At 51.6% G+C, this 13935-nt stretch overlaps 1 protein-coding gene across 4 annotated transcripts in view; it reads left to right on the top strand.

The window, feature by feature from the left end:
- LOC140399235 (transforming growth factor beta receptor type 3-like) overlaps window positions 1–13935 on the top strand; it is a 172473-nt gene that overhangs the window by 32464 nt on the left and 126074 nt on the right. For all 4 annotated transcript variants that reach the window (XM_072488640.1, XM_072488638.1, XM_072488642.1 and 1 more), the window contains exon 3: window positions 7584–7753. In XM_072488640.1, coding sequence (XP_072344741.1) covers window positions 7584–7753 — 170 coding nt within the window. The remainder of the gene's footprint in view (window positions 1–7583; window positions 7754–13935) is intronic.

A 13935-nucleotide genomic window follows, 5' to 3' on the forward strand; every position in this document is an offset into this window, starting at 1 on the left:
TGTCCAGCTCAAAATTAATAAAGTCTGATGCCCAGACATATAGGTCATCCTTGACCTCCGTAATGCACTTGTGGGCTGTAGCTTGGGAAATGCCGCACTAGTCCTCGCACAAGTGGAGGAAAAGGACTGCAGCATTCAAGACAAACCGAGGCAGTCAGCTCCATCAGTACTTCATTGGAGCCCACCATAGTGTGGCACAATGGTTAGCACTGCTGCTTTACAGCACCAGGGACCTGGGTTCAATTCCAGCCTCAGGTGACTGATTGTGTGAGTTTGCACTTCCTCCTGTGTCTGCGTGGGTTTCCTCTGGGTGCTCTGGTTTCCTCCCACAGTCCAAAGATGTGTTGGTTAGGTGTATTGGCCATGCTAAGTTGCCCCCTAGTGTCCAAAGATGTGCAGGCTAGGTTGGGTTACGGGAATCGGGCGGGGCATGGGCCTTGGTACGGTGCTCTTTCGGAGGGTTGGTGCAAACTCCAAATGGCCTCCTTTTGCACTGCAGGAATACTAAAATAACACCTGAAAATGGGTGCAACTGTTGAAAATGGTGAAATCCTCTTTCCATGTTCTGCTCCCAATGGTCACTGCACCCAACCTTCTTCTGACTTTCTGGTATTTGTAACTGGCTATGCTTAAGGGAGGCATCAACTTTCCTTCAAGAAAGTAGTGCTCAGCCTGCTGCATGCATATTCACGGGTACAGAGCCTATCATTAAAAATTAACAGCATAGGTAAGCAGCTTTTGGTTAGTGTAGCTGGATTTTTAAAACTCATCGCCGTTCTGAAAAAATAAAATTTATTTCCTGAAATTCAATTCAAAGTATACCTGGATTTCCCAAGGCTTGTGTCAAAATGACAACTGCCTTCTGAGCTGAAGGGTGGAAATTTCCTGGGTGGGTGCATCAACAACATTTTAATTATGCTGAACAAGAAACCCGGGCCTTGAGTTGATGTCCTTGCTGGACTGCATTTCTGATGCACTGTGCCCATGTTGCTTATAGAGTTCTTGCAGAACAAAATTGAAACTTCTGTTTGTTACATGTGGAAGTCTGAATTAAAACTATTACAAAAGATTTGGTTAAACATGGTGATATGAGATATGTTACTTGGCTATCAACACCTAGGTACAATTTAATTCCGTCTCTCTGTATGATGCACTATCAATTCCGACAAGACGAGAGTAGAGTGTAATCGAGGCTTTATTAAGCAGAGATGTGCAGCCTCCTGAAGCTGCTGCCGAAATGGCTGCAGCTTGGTGAGCGCACACATTTATACTCCACCTACTGGGCGGAGCCAGCAGGCAGGGATCTACCCCTGTACCTGTAGTACAGGAGCCGTACCGTATTACATCTCGTATGTGATATATACAACAGTGGTGACTACCACATTCACCCCCTGGTAAAAGAGTCCAGCGGGGGGGGTGGAAAACTATTTACATGCATTTTAAGGTTAACATTTTGGGGAAAGTTAACAAATTCAGCCAATCGGGTGCCTTGATCCTCCATTGTGAGCGCCGCAGTCCCGGTGGCGATTCAGGTATCAGCTCGGTCGCCAGTGACTCCGGGAGCGTGTAGACCTCATCTTCATCCCCGGGAGGGACCAAGGGGAGGACGGATCGTCCTGTAGCAGGGGCTGTGCTGAGGTGCGCTGGGGGGAGGAAGGGTGGCGTCGGGGCAGAGGTGGGGGGGGCTCAGCTGGTGCCAGGTCCCTGAGGGAGACTGTCTTGGCGGCCGTTGGGGTACTGCGGGTTTGCATGGAGTAGCTGTACCCTCTCCTCCAACGGGTCTGCCTTGTGGAGTCACGTACTTGCGGAGGAGGACGGGTCCTGGAGCTGCCAGCCATGTTGGGAGCGAAACCCCGGAGGTGGACTTCCTGGGGAAGACAAGGAGACGTTCATGGGGGATTTCATTAGTCGCCGTGCAAAGTAGCGATCGGCTGGAGTGAAAGGCGTTGGGGAGGACCCCCTGCCAGCGGGAGACTGGGAGAGTTTTGGACCGTAGGGCTAGCTGGACGGCCTTCCAGACCGTCCCATTCTCCCGCTCCACCTGCCCGTTTTCCCAGGGGTTGTAGCTGGTCGTCCTGCTCGAGGTGATGCCCTTGCTGAGCAGGTACTGACACAGCTCATCACTCATAAAGGAGGATCCCCGGTCGCTGTGGATGTAGGCGGGGAAACCGAACAGGGCGCAGATGGTGTTGAGGGCTTTGATGATGGTGGCAGACGTCTTATCGGGGCATGGGACGGTGAAGGGGAATCTGAGTATTCGTCGACCACGTTAAGGAAGTACGTGTTTCGGTCGGCGGAGGGGAGGGGCCCTTTGAAATCCACGCTGAGGCGTTCAAAGGGGCGGGAGGTCTTCACTAGATGTGCGCGGTCTGGCCGGTAGAAGTTCGGTTTGCGCTCCGCGCAGACCTGGCAGTCTCTGGTGATAGCCCTGACCTCCATGGAGCAGGGCAGATTGCGGGCCTTTATGAAGTGAAGGAACCGGTTGACCCCTGGGTTACAGAGCGTCGTGTAGGGTCTGGAGTTGGTCTACTTGTGTGTTGGCACATGTATCTCGGGATAGGGCATCGCGGGGCTCGTTGAGCTTACCGGGGCGATACAAAATCTCGTAATTGTAGGTGGAGAGCTCGATCCTCCACCTCCAAGATTTTATCATTTTTGATCTTGCCCCGCTGTGTGTAATTGAACATGAAGGCAACCGACCGTTGGTCAGTAAGGAGAGTGAATCTCCTGCCGGCCAGGTAATTCCTCCAATGCCGCACAGCTTCTAGGATGGCTTGGGCCTCCTTCTCGACGGAGGAGTGACAAATTTCGGAGGCATGGAGGGTGCGTGAAAAGAATGCCACGGGCCTGCCTGCCTGGTTGAGGGTGGCGGCCAGAGCGATGTCTGATGCATCGCTCTCAACTTGGAAGGGGAGCGCCTCGTCGACCGCGTGCATCGCAGCCTTGGCGATGTCGGCCTTGATACGGTTGAAGGCCTGGTGAGCCTCGGCCGTCAGCGGAAAAATGGTAGAGTGAATGAGTGGGCGGGCCTTGTCCGCATTGTTAGGGAACCACTGGGCGTAGTATGAGAAGAACCCCAGGCATCGTTTGAGTGGGTGAGGGGGAGTTCCATGAGGGGGCGCATGCGATTGGGGTCGGGCCCTAGAACTACATTTTACATCACATAGCCGAGGATGGCTAAGCGGTTGGTGCTGAACACGCACTTCTCCTCGTTGTACGTTAGGTTGAGGAGTTTGGCGGTGTGGAGGAATTTGGAAGATTAGTGTCGTGGTCCTGCTGGCCACCGCAGATGGTGACGTTATCCAGGTACGGGAAGGTGGCCCGCAGTCCGTACCGGTCAACCATTCAGTCCATCTCCCGTTGGAAGACAGAGACCCATTAGTGACGCCTAAGGGAACCCTAAGGAAGTGGTAAAGGTGGCCGTCCGCTTCAAACGCGGTGTACGGCTGGTCCTCCTTGCGAATGGGGAGCAGGTGGTAAGCAGATTTCCGGTCCACTGTTGAGAAGACCCGTTACTGTGCAATCTGATTGACCATATCAGATATGCGTGGGATATGGTACGCGTCGAGCTGCGTGTACCGATTGATGGTCTGACTGTAGTCGACGACCATCCTGTTTTTCTCCCCAGTTTTCACAACTACCACTTGGGCTCTCCAGGGGCTGTTGCTGGCCTCTATGATGCCTTCCCGCAGCAGACGCTGGACCTCGGACCTGATGAAGGTCCTGTCCTGGGCACAGTCTGCTCCTGGTGGCGACGGGTTTGCAATCCGGGGTGAGGTTTTCAAACCGAGAAGGCGGGTCGACCTTGAGGGTCATGAGACCGCATACAGTAAGGGGTGGTAGTGGCCCGCCGAATTTCAGGGCTAGACTTTGGAGGTTGCACTGGAAGTCCAGGCCGAGTAGCAAGGCAGCGCGGAGGTTGGGGAGGATGTAGAGCCGGAAGTCGCCGAACTCTACGCCCTGGATGGTGATGGTGCAGTACCCCCGGATCTCCACGGAGTGGGATCCGGAGGCCAGGGAGATTCTCTGGTTAATGGGGTGTACCACGAGGGAGCAGCTCCTTACCGTATTGGGGTGGATGAAGCTCTGTGCTCCCGGAATCAAGGAGGCATGATGTCTTGTGCCCATCGACCTTTACCGCGGTTGCGAGGTGGTGCAGCCGGGACTGGTCGATCGTGATGGAGGCGAGCTGTAGCTGGTGTTGGAAGGCACCAGGCTGGTCGGCAGGTGCTGAGCGGCCGGATGAGGTGCCCAACGAGCAGGGGTCCTGAGGCGGGGAAAATGGCGGCGCCCATGGGGCGCACGTTGTGGGCGGTGTTAAAGATGGCGGCGCCCACGGGCCACACGAGGCCTAATGGGGGGAAGATGGCGGCGCCCACGGGCTGCACGTGTCCTAGGGCAAGCAAGATGGCGACGCCCACAGGCCGCATGTGGTCTGAGGCGAGGAAGATGGCGGCGCCCAAGGGCCGCACGCGGGTTGCGGGAGCGAAAATGGCGGCACCCACAGGTCGCACGTGGGGGGTGCAGGAACAATGGGCCTGGTTACAGCGGCGATCGAGCGGGCCTGGCACACAGCAGCGAAATGTCCTTCCCACAGTCCTTGCAGAGTGCGCTCCACGTGTCCTAGGGCAGTGCTGCCGGGGGTGCTTTGTCCGCAGAAGTAGCATTTGGGTGATCACGGCTTGGGGTTGGCTCGGGGCGGTCGCTGGTGGGCTCCACGATGGGGTGTTTGCTGGTGGGGGCCACGATGTCCAGGAGGGGGGGGCGCCATGCGGTTGGGGGCATACACTTGTACATTACCGTTCGTGAGATCGCGAGTTTCTTGGTCGCCCCGAGGTCAAGGGTCGCCCCTTCAAGAGGCGCTGGCGGATGTACGCCGACCCTATGCCCGTCACGAAAGCGTCCCTAATTAGGAGTTCGGAATGTTCAACGGCTGAAACGGCCTGGCAATCGCAGTCCCTCGCCAGGGTGTGCAGGTCACGCCAAAAACCTTCCACACACTCACTGGGGAGTTGATGCCGCGTGGACAGGAGGTGCCTGGCATAGAGCTTGTTGGTCTGCTGAGTGTAGTTCTCTTTCAGTAGCGCCATGGCCTCAGCATAGGTCGGCGCGTCCCGGATGAGGGAGAAGATATCGGAGCTCAGCCGCGTATACAGGATCTGGAGTTTCTGTGCCTCTTGAGGGTGGCTCTATCGCTGATCCGATGTAGGCTTCAAAGTAAGCAAGACAATGTGCAAAGGCCGACTTGGTGTTGTCCGCGTGAGGGTGCAACTGCAGGCGATCCGGCTTGATGCTGAGGTCCATCGTTGTAAAATCTCTGCTTAATAAATTGATGCACTATCAATTATGACGAGAGTAGAGTGTAATTGTGGCTTTATTAAGCAGAGATGTGTAGCCTCCTGCAGCTGCTGCCGAAATGGCTGCAGCTCGGTGAGCGCACACATTTATACTCCGCCTACTGGGCGGAGCCAGCAGGCAGGGATCTACCCCCGTACCTGTAGTACAGGAGCCTTACCGTATTACATCTTACATGTGATATATACAACAGTGGTGACTACCACACTGTATCATCTCCAACTATCAGCATTAAACTTTCAAGGAATCTGCTTCATACTCTCCCTCATTTTATGCTAACTTAAGTGCAAGTGAAGTGCAAGTGTATCTTTGTGATCAGTACAGTAAGGGAAACAGAAAATATTGGAAATCTGCAATTAAAGTCTGAAAGACAGAATGGGTCAAAAGAGGAAAGATGAAGTTTTGGATGTGTATCCTTCATCAGCTTCTTAGGACCAATATTAGTCCCGGTATGTTGACTATGAAATTTTGATTCAAGGGGAATAGAGTTTTTTCATTTAGTTTGTACACCCTTATATACATTCTCATTGTCATTGTTGTTGGCTCTGCTTAAATATTGTGTTGAGGTGCTCGGCTGAACACTGCATTTGAGCTCCTTTACATTAGTCGTTTTCAAACCCCGGATCATGACCCGCGGGTGGGTCACGGGCGGGTGTCACAAGGGTTGTGGGGCTATGCGTTGCGGTGTTCCCGATCATGGGGAGTAGTGCCCAATGTCTGGGACCGGCTTTTAATAATGCCAGCCGCTTTCAGAATACCAACTATCCGGTGTCTCCACAGCAGTGCGCAGGCCTGAAGCATAGCAGAGCAGACCTTCTCCTGACGTCAGCATGCTGACCCAGGAGCAGATTTTAAAATCGATGCAGTCTTCCTGCATGGAGCGGCGAGACACTGGGCAAAAAAGTGATTCCTCCATTTTGTTAGCAGCAAGCAAGCAACAGGACTGACAAATTTATAATGGAAAGGAAGAGAGCCAGAGACGCAAACAGGCTAGGATCTCCACTAAATCTGCTGGTGAGAGTGGCTCAGGAAAATTCACAGCAGGACAAAAGCAGTGCTGTGAGAGCTTCAGGGCCTCTGGTGAACAGCCCATTAAGAAGAAACTGAAATCCAGACAAAGCAGCATAAAGTGGATTTTTTAAGGTATGGCATTATTAATTGTGCCAGTGCAAATCCGGGATCGAAGTCCTGAGGCTGGATTCTTCCACTCAGCCCGTCACAAGGGCGCCATGGGCGAGGCGCGGATAATGGAGAAGTCCATTGACCTCTGGCGTGATTCTCTGGCCACAGGGCGGATAAGTCTGGCGAATCCCGCCCAATGTGTGTTGTAGGCAGGGGAGTACTGGCAAATGAAAGTTTAAACCCTCAAAACTTATTTTGTTTTCAATGGATGGAGTGAGAACTTAAATTGTCAGCTGAAGTCCCTGGCAGGAATGTAACATGGCAAAGCAAGTGAGATTGTAAGGACCAAGCAGGCTCACCTGTTGCATTAAAGGTAAGCAAAAATGAAGGGTCACGAAGGATGGCTGGTTGGTAAAAATGGGACCCGGGCCAAAAAGTTTGAAAAACACAGCTTTACATGGTGTTGACAATATAGCATTCTAACAGGCCAGATTGCAAGCATATTGAGGAAACACTTACACTTGGTGTATTTGCTATTTGCAGACTGGATTCTGCTATCTTAACTAGACTATGAACTGCAACGATCTGATTTTGCTGATTGCAGTTGGTGGAAATGTGTGCACCCTAAATATAGACTGATTCCTGATTGTGTTTTGCTGTATAACTTAGAAAAATGTTGACAGGAAATTATTTTCATTTCATAAATTATGATGCATTTTATCTATTCACACCATAATGTTCATTGTTGTTTTTTGTTTGATGTCGTTCTTGAGTTAAGTTTACATAAAAGTTTAATAATCACATTTCATATTTTCGATATTCTTATTGAGCTAAGATGATATATTCAACTGGAAATGGTATTCTGTTGGATCATTTTATAATCATAGATGGTCAGGAAAAGAAAATCAATTCACAAGTGGTAAATCATACTTTTTTAAAATCAAAGTTGATATATAACAAAGCAGAGTGTATATAATTTCATGGATCATGTTTCATATGAATTTTGCAATGTTATTAACTTAAAATTTAGTTCCCATTCTTAATTAACCCCTCCACCCATTTTATATTTTGGAGTAACTAAAATATTGCTATTTTGTGTTTAATAGGTCCTGTGAAAACCAATGAATGTAAAGTCGGAAAAGTTGGAATAAATCATCCTGTTACTATCTCGTGCCTTAAGCCGCTCAATGTTTTACAAGGCTGTGTATGCAGTGACAGCTCATCTGCTAATGAAGTTGTTTATGTCATCAATTTGATTCCTCCTAATTTGCTTCAGGTATTTAAGTTTAAGCATTTATTCATGGGGGATTATTTTGATAAAAAGATCAAAAATGATTTTGTACTAATAAGACATGCCTGTTTGAAAGACTTGTTTTAGTATACAATTTTGGTCTTACTTGATGATTACCGTAACTTGAAGTCTGGAGGTCTGAAACAGATTCCCTAATTGAGGATTAGCACTCAAGTGCCAGTTAGAAGCCATTTTTGTGGAACGACATACATGGATGAGCTCCCTGCACTCATTGAAGGCGTAGAGCATATTGATGGCACAGGTTTCAGTATGGTTAAGGAGCTGAGGGAAAGTGTACATATGTACATTTAGGTATGGTAACAGTTGACGTAATTGGCAGTTTAACTGTCAACCAAGTTAGATGTGTACTTTAATAACTTTGAAATAAGATAATATTGCTACATTGCACAGAAAATAATTAGATCTCATTCATGCTTTGCAAGAGTATATTTTCCAATTCTGCATTTCCAGTGGGGAGCCATGGGTCAGAGAATTGACAGTGTTATAGCCCCATCTCGTACTTCTGTTTCCATTAAGTCAGGCTGTCCAGAGAAGCGCAAGTCCCTCAATGCACTTCACACTTGGTCGGCGCTTTTTGAAAAAACAGAAATGTCTTTTCTTTTTGGTTGTCATACATTCATTTCTCTCATTAGAAAATTATGTAAGCTATATAATTAATCACAATACATTGAACAAACAGATATGCTGGACAGATCATAAATATAGAGAGGCAGGGCTGAAGTCCTATGTCTGGCAGGCATATAGCTGGCAGAGTGCCCAACATAGCATGGAGCCGTCTCTTTTAAAATGGGATTGAAGAATAGCGGGAAGCCAGTTTACATAAGCATAGGGTATGAAAGCAAAAGGGAAAAAAAAGTTCAAACCGAAAACAATTATATCTACAAGAAACACAGCAGAAATAGAAACTGTAGCCCAATATTTTAATTGTTTTGTACATGCTGATTTTAATGACCTAGTTTTACATGTGATTTGATCAAAAGAGAATGCCTTCAGATAAAAATTGTACAACAATTTCAAAAACTGAAATGAATAACCTGAAGCTTATTGCAAACTAAGAGCTGGCATAAAATTTGTAACAGCATTGTAAAAATAGTTACATACAGGAAACATTTGAAAAGGTTATTAAATCACGTGTAAAGTAAGATCATTCTATTTTTAAAATTGTCATGAAGCAATTATTATTTTTTTTTAAAATATGTTTATTAAGAATTTTTAAACAATTTTCAACCATACAAACAACCCCCCCCCCCCCCCCCCCCGTAACACACAAGAAGGAAATCTCGCATAGCAAGACATGAACATGGCAAGTCAATATGATACAGAACTTTGTACATTGGATTCCTCCCGTACATATCAGTTTTTCGGATCATTCATGTATTTTCTTGCTCAAATGCCCCCCAGAACCCCCCCCCCGCCCCCCCCACGGGTTGCTGCTGCTGCTGTCCGACCTTCATCTAACGCTCCGCGAGATAGTCTAGGAACGGTTGCCACCGCCTGTAGAACCCCTGCGCAGACCCTCAAGGCAAACTTTATCCTCTCCAACTTGATAAACCCTGCCATATCATTTATCCAGGCCTCCACGCTGGGGGGCTTCGCCCCTTTCCACATTAATAAGATCCTTCGCCGGGCTACTAGGGACACAAAGGCCAGAATGCTGGCATCTTTCGCCTCCTGCACTCCCGGCTCGTCCGCTCCTGCAAACAGCGCTAGTCCCCAGCTTGGCTTGACCCGGACTTTCACCACCTTAGATACTGTTCCGGCAACTCCCATCCAGTGCCAGGCATGACCAAAACATATGGACATGGTTCGCCGGACTTCCTGAGCACCTCCGCCCCAAAGAACCTACTCCGCCTCGCCCCCGTCATATGCGCTCTGTGAACAACCTTAAATTGTATCGGGCTAAGCCTGGCACACGAGGAAGAGGAATTAACCCTACTTAGGGCATCATCAGCCCACAGACCCTCCTCAATTTCCTACCCCAGCTCCTCTTCCCATTTACCCTTCAGCTCCTCTAACAAAGCCTCCCCCTCTTTCATCTCCTGGTATATCGTCGACACCTTGCCTTCTCCGACCCATATGCCCGAAATCACCCTGTCTTGAATCCCCTGTGCCGGGAGCAGCGGGAATTCCCTCACCTGCCGCCTCACAAACGCCCTCACTTGCATGTACCTGAAAGCGTTTCCTGGGGGTAGCCCAAACTTCTCGTCCAGCGCCCCTAAGCTCGCAAACGTCCCATCAATGAACAGGTCCCCCATTCTTCTAATCCCTGCCCTATGCCAGCTCTGAAACCCCCCTTCCATCTTTCTTGGGACAAACCGATGGTTGTCTCTGATCGGGGACCACACCGAGGCTCCCATCACACCCCTGTGCCATCTCCACTGCCCCCAGATCTTTAGCGTTGCCGCCACCACCGGGCTCGTGATATACCTTGTCGGCGAGAGCGGCAGCGGTGCCGTCACCAGCGCCCCCAGGCTCGTTCCTTTGCAGGACGCCATCTCCAGCCTCTTCCATGATGCCCCCTCACCCTCCATCACCCACTTACGGATCATCGCCACGTTGGCTGCCCAATAGTAGCCACCCAGATTCGGCAACGCCAGCCCTCTATCCCTACTACGCTCCAGGAACCCCCTCCTTACCCTCGGGGTCTTACTCGCCCACACAAAGCCCATAATGCTCCTGCCTACCCTCTTAAAAAAGGCCTTGGTGATCACAATTGGAAGGCATTGAAATACAAAAAGAAACCTCGGAAGGACCACCATTTTAATCGACTGTACCCTGCCCGCTAGCGAGAGTGGCAACATGTCCCACCGTAAGTCCTCCTCCATCTGCTCCACCAGCCTCGTTAAGTTTGTGCAGGGCCCCCCAGCTCCTAGCTACCTGGATCCCCAAGTATCGAAAGCTCCTATCCGCCCTCCTCAGCGGTAGGTCGTCTATCCCTCTTCCCTGATCCCCCGGATGCACCACAAAGAGCTCACTCTTCCTTACATTGAGCTTATAGCCCGAGAAGTCCCCAAACTCCCTTAGGATCTGCATGACCTCCACCATCCCCTCCACTGGGTCCGCCACATACAGCAACAGTTCGGCTGCATACAGCGACACTCGATGCTCCTCTCTCCCTCGGACCACCCCCTCCATTTCCCAGACTCCCTTAATGCCATGGCCAAAGGTTCAATTGCTAGTGCAAACAACAAGGGGGACAAAGGGCACCCCTGCCTCGTCCCTCGATACAGCCGAAAATAGTCCAACCTCCGCCGATTCGTAACCACACTCGCTACCAGGGCTCTATATAGGAGTTTAACCCAACTGATAAACCCCTCTCCAAACCCAAACCTCCGAAACACTTCCTAGAGATATTCCCACTCTACTCGGTCAAAGGCCTTCTCCGCGTCCATAGCTGCCACTCTCTCCGCCTCTCCCTCCACCGATGGCATCATTATCACATTTAGGAGCCTTTGCACATTGGTATGTAGCTGCCTACCCTTTACGAATCCCGTCTGGTCCTCGTGAATCACCCCCGGGACACAGTCCTCAATCCTCGTAGCCAACATTTTTGCCAGCAACTTACCATCTACGTTGAGGAGTGAGATCGGTCTATACGACCCGCATTGCAGTGGGTCCTTATCCCGCTTCAGGATCAAAGAGATTGTCGCCTCCGACATTGTCGGGGGCAGAGTCCCCCCCTCCCTTGCTTCATTGAAGGTCCTTACCAGCAACGGGGCTAACAGGTCTACATACTTCCTACAGAACTCCACCGGGAACCCATCCGGCCCCGGGGCCTTCCCTGCCTGCATGCTCCCCAGTCCTTTAACCAGCTCCTCCATCCCAATTGGCGCCCCCAAACCAGCCACCTCCTGCTCCTCCACTCTCGGGAACCTCAGTTGGTCCAAGAATCATCGCATCCCCTCTTTTCCTGCTGGGGGCTGGGACCAGCTCCTCGTAAAAGGCCTTGAATGCCTCATTCACTTTCACCGCACTCCGCACCGTAGTTCCCCTGCCATCCTTGACTCCACCTATTTCCCTCGCTGCCATCCTCTTAAGGAGCTGATGTGCCAGCATCCGACTCGCCTTCTCCCCATATTCATACATCGCCCCCTGTGCCTTCCTCCACTGTGTCTCTGCCTTCCCTGTGGTCAGCAGGTCGAACTCCGTCTGGAGACTTCGCCTCTCCCTGAGTAGTCCTTCATCAGGGGCCTCTGCATATCTCCTGTCCACCCTTAAAATCTCCCCCACTAACCTCTCCCTTTCCCTGCCCCCTCTCTCCTCCTGCCCCCTCTCTCCTCCCTATGAGCCCTGATGGAGATTAACTCTCCCCTGACCACCGCCTTCAGCGCCTCCCATACTAATCCCACCTGCACCTCCCCGTTGTCGTTGGCCTCTAGGTACCTTTCGATACACCCCCGCACCCTCCCACACACTTCCTCGTCTACCAGCAGTCCCACATCCAGCCGCCACAACGGGCATTGGTCCCTCTCCTCCCCCAGCTCTAGCTCCACCCAATGCGGGGCGTGGTCTGAAATGGCTATGGCCGAATACTCCGTTTCCTCCACTTTCGGGATCAATGCCCTGCCCAGAACACACACATCTATCCGGGAGTAGGCCTTATGTACATGGGAGAAATAAGAAAATTCTCTGGCCAAAGGCCTGGCAAATCTCCACGGCTCTACTCCCCCCATCTGATCCATAAACTCCCTGAGCACCTTGGCCGCAGTCGGCCTCTTCCCCGTCCTGATCTGGAATGACCTAATGCTGGGTCCAACACTTGTGTTGAAATCCCCACCCATTATCAAACTCCCTACCTCCAAGTCTGGAATACGCCCCAACATCCGTTTCATGAATCCAGCATCGTCCCAGTTCGGGGCGTATACATTTACCAATACCACCCCCGTCCCCTGCAACCTACCACTCACCATCACGTATCGGCCTCCATTGTCCGCTACTATGTTCTTGGCCTCAAACTACACCCGCTCCCCCACCAGTATTGCCACCCCTCTATTCTTCGCATCCAGCCCCGAATGGAACACCTGTCCTACCCATCCCTTCCTTAACCTGACCTGATCTGCCACCTTCAGATGTGTCTCCTGAAGCATGATCACGTCTGCCTTCAGTCCCTTCAAGTGCGCGAACACTCGGGCCCTCTTAACCTGCCTATTTAGGCCTCTCACATTCCACGTGATCAGCCGGATTGGGGGGCCAACCCCCCCCTGCTGACTAGCCATCTCCTATCTTAGGCCAGTCCTATGCCCGCGTCTCCCGCACCCTCCAGTCCCCCAGACGGGGAACCCCCGCCCCGACCACCTCTTCCATTTTCAGTTCCCCCTCGGCCAGTGCAGCAGCAACCCGATTATCTCCCCCCCCCCCCCCCCCCTCCCCGCTAGATCCGCATCTAGCTCTTTTGCTCCCCCCATACTACTTCCGTGAGTCAGCTGACTTCTGTTGACCCTGGCTTCCTCCGCCTTCCCGTTGATCTCCCCTGTGTGGGAATCTCTCCTCCTCCTTGCATTCCTCCACCCCCCCCCCCCCCCCCCCCCCAGCACGAGAAAAAGTCTGCGCTTTCCTGAGCCAGCCCCGCCCCCTATGGCGCAGCTCCTGTTGCGGCCTTATCCCAGTTCCCCCATCCCCGAGTCTCGCCTCCCTCCAGCACCGACGCCCACATTCCCCACTATCTCATCAAAAGAAAAAGGAACTCATCCCCCATCCCCATCCATCATCCCACCCGTGAAACATTCTTTACCCATATTTACAACCCTGTATACAGTCAACATCTCCCCCACAATCACAGCCCCTCAGTTTGAGCTTCTTGGCCCATCTCAGGACACTCTCTTTGTCTGTGAAGCGATGGAACCTCGCCACTATCGCCCTTGGCGGCTCGCCAGCCTTGGGTCTCCTCGCCAGGACCCGGTGAGCCCCTTCTAGCTCCAGGGGGCTCGGAGAGACCTCCGCACCCATCAGAGAATGGAGCATCGTGCTCACATACGCCCCAGCATCAGACCCCTCCACTCCTTCGGGGAGACCCGGAATCCGGAGATTCTTCCTCCTCGACCTGTTCCCCAGGACCTCGAGCCCCTCTGCCCACCTCTTGTGCACCGTCTCATGCGCCTCCATCTTTACCGCCAGGCCCAGGATCTCGTCCTCGTTCTCATTAGTTT

This window comes from Scyliorhinus torazame, chromosome 22 (genome assembly GCF_047496885.1).
Source record: "Scyliorhinus torazame isolate Kashiwa2021f chromosome 22, sScyTor2.1, whole genome shotgun sequence".
Taxonomy (NCBI): Eukaryota; Metazoa; Chordata; class Chondrichthyes; order Carcharhiniformes; family Scyliorhinidae; genus Scyliorhinus; species Scyliorhinus torazame.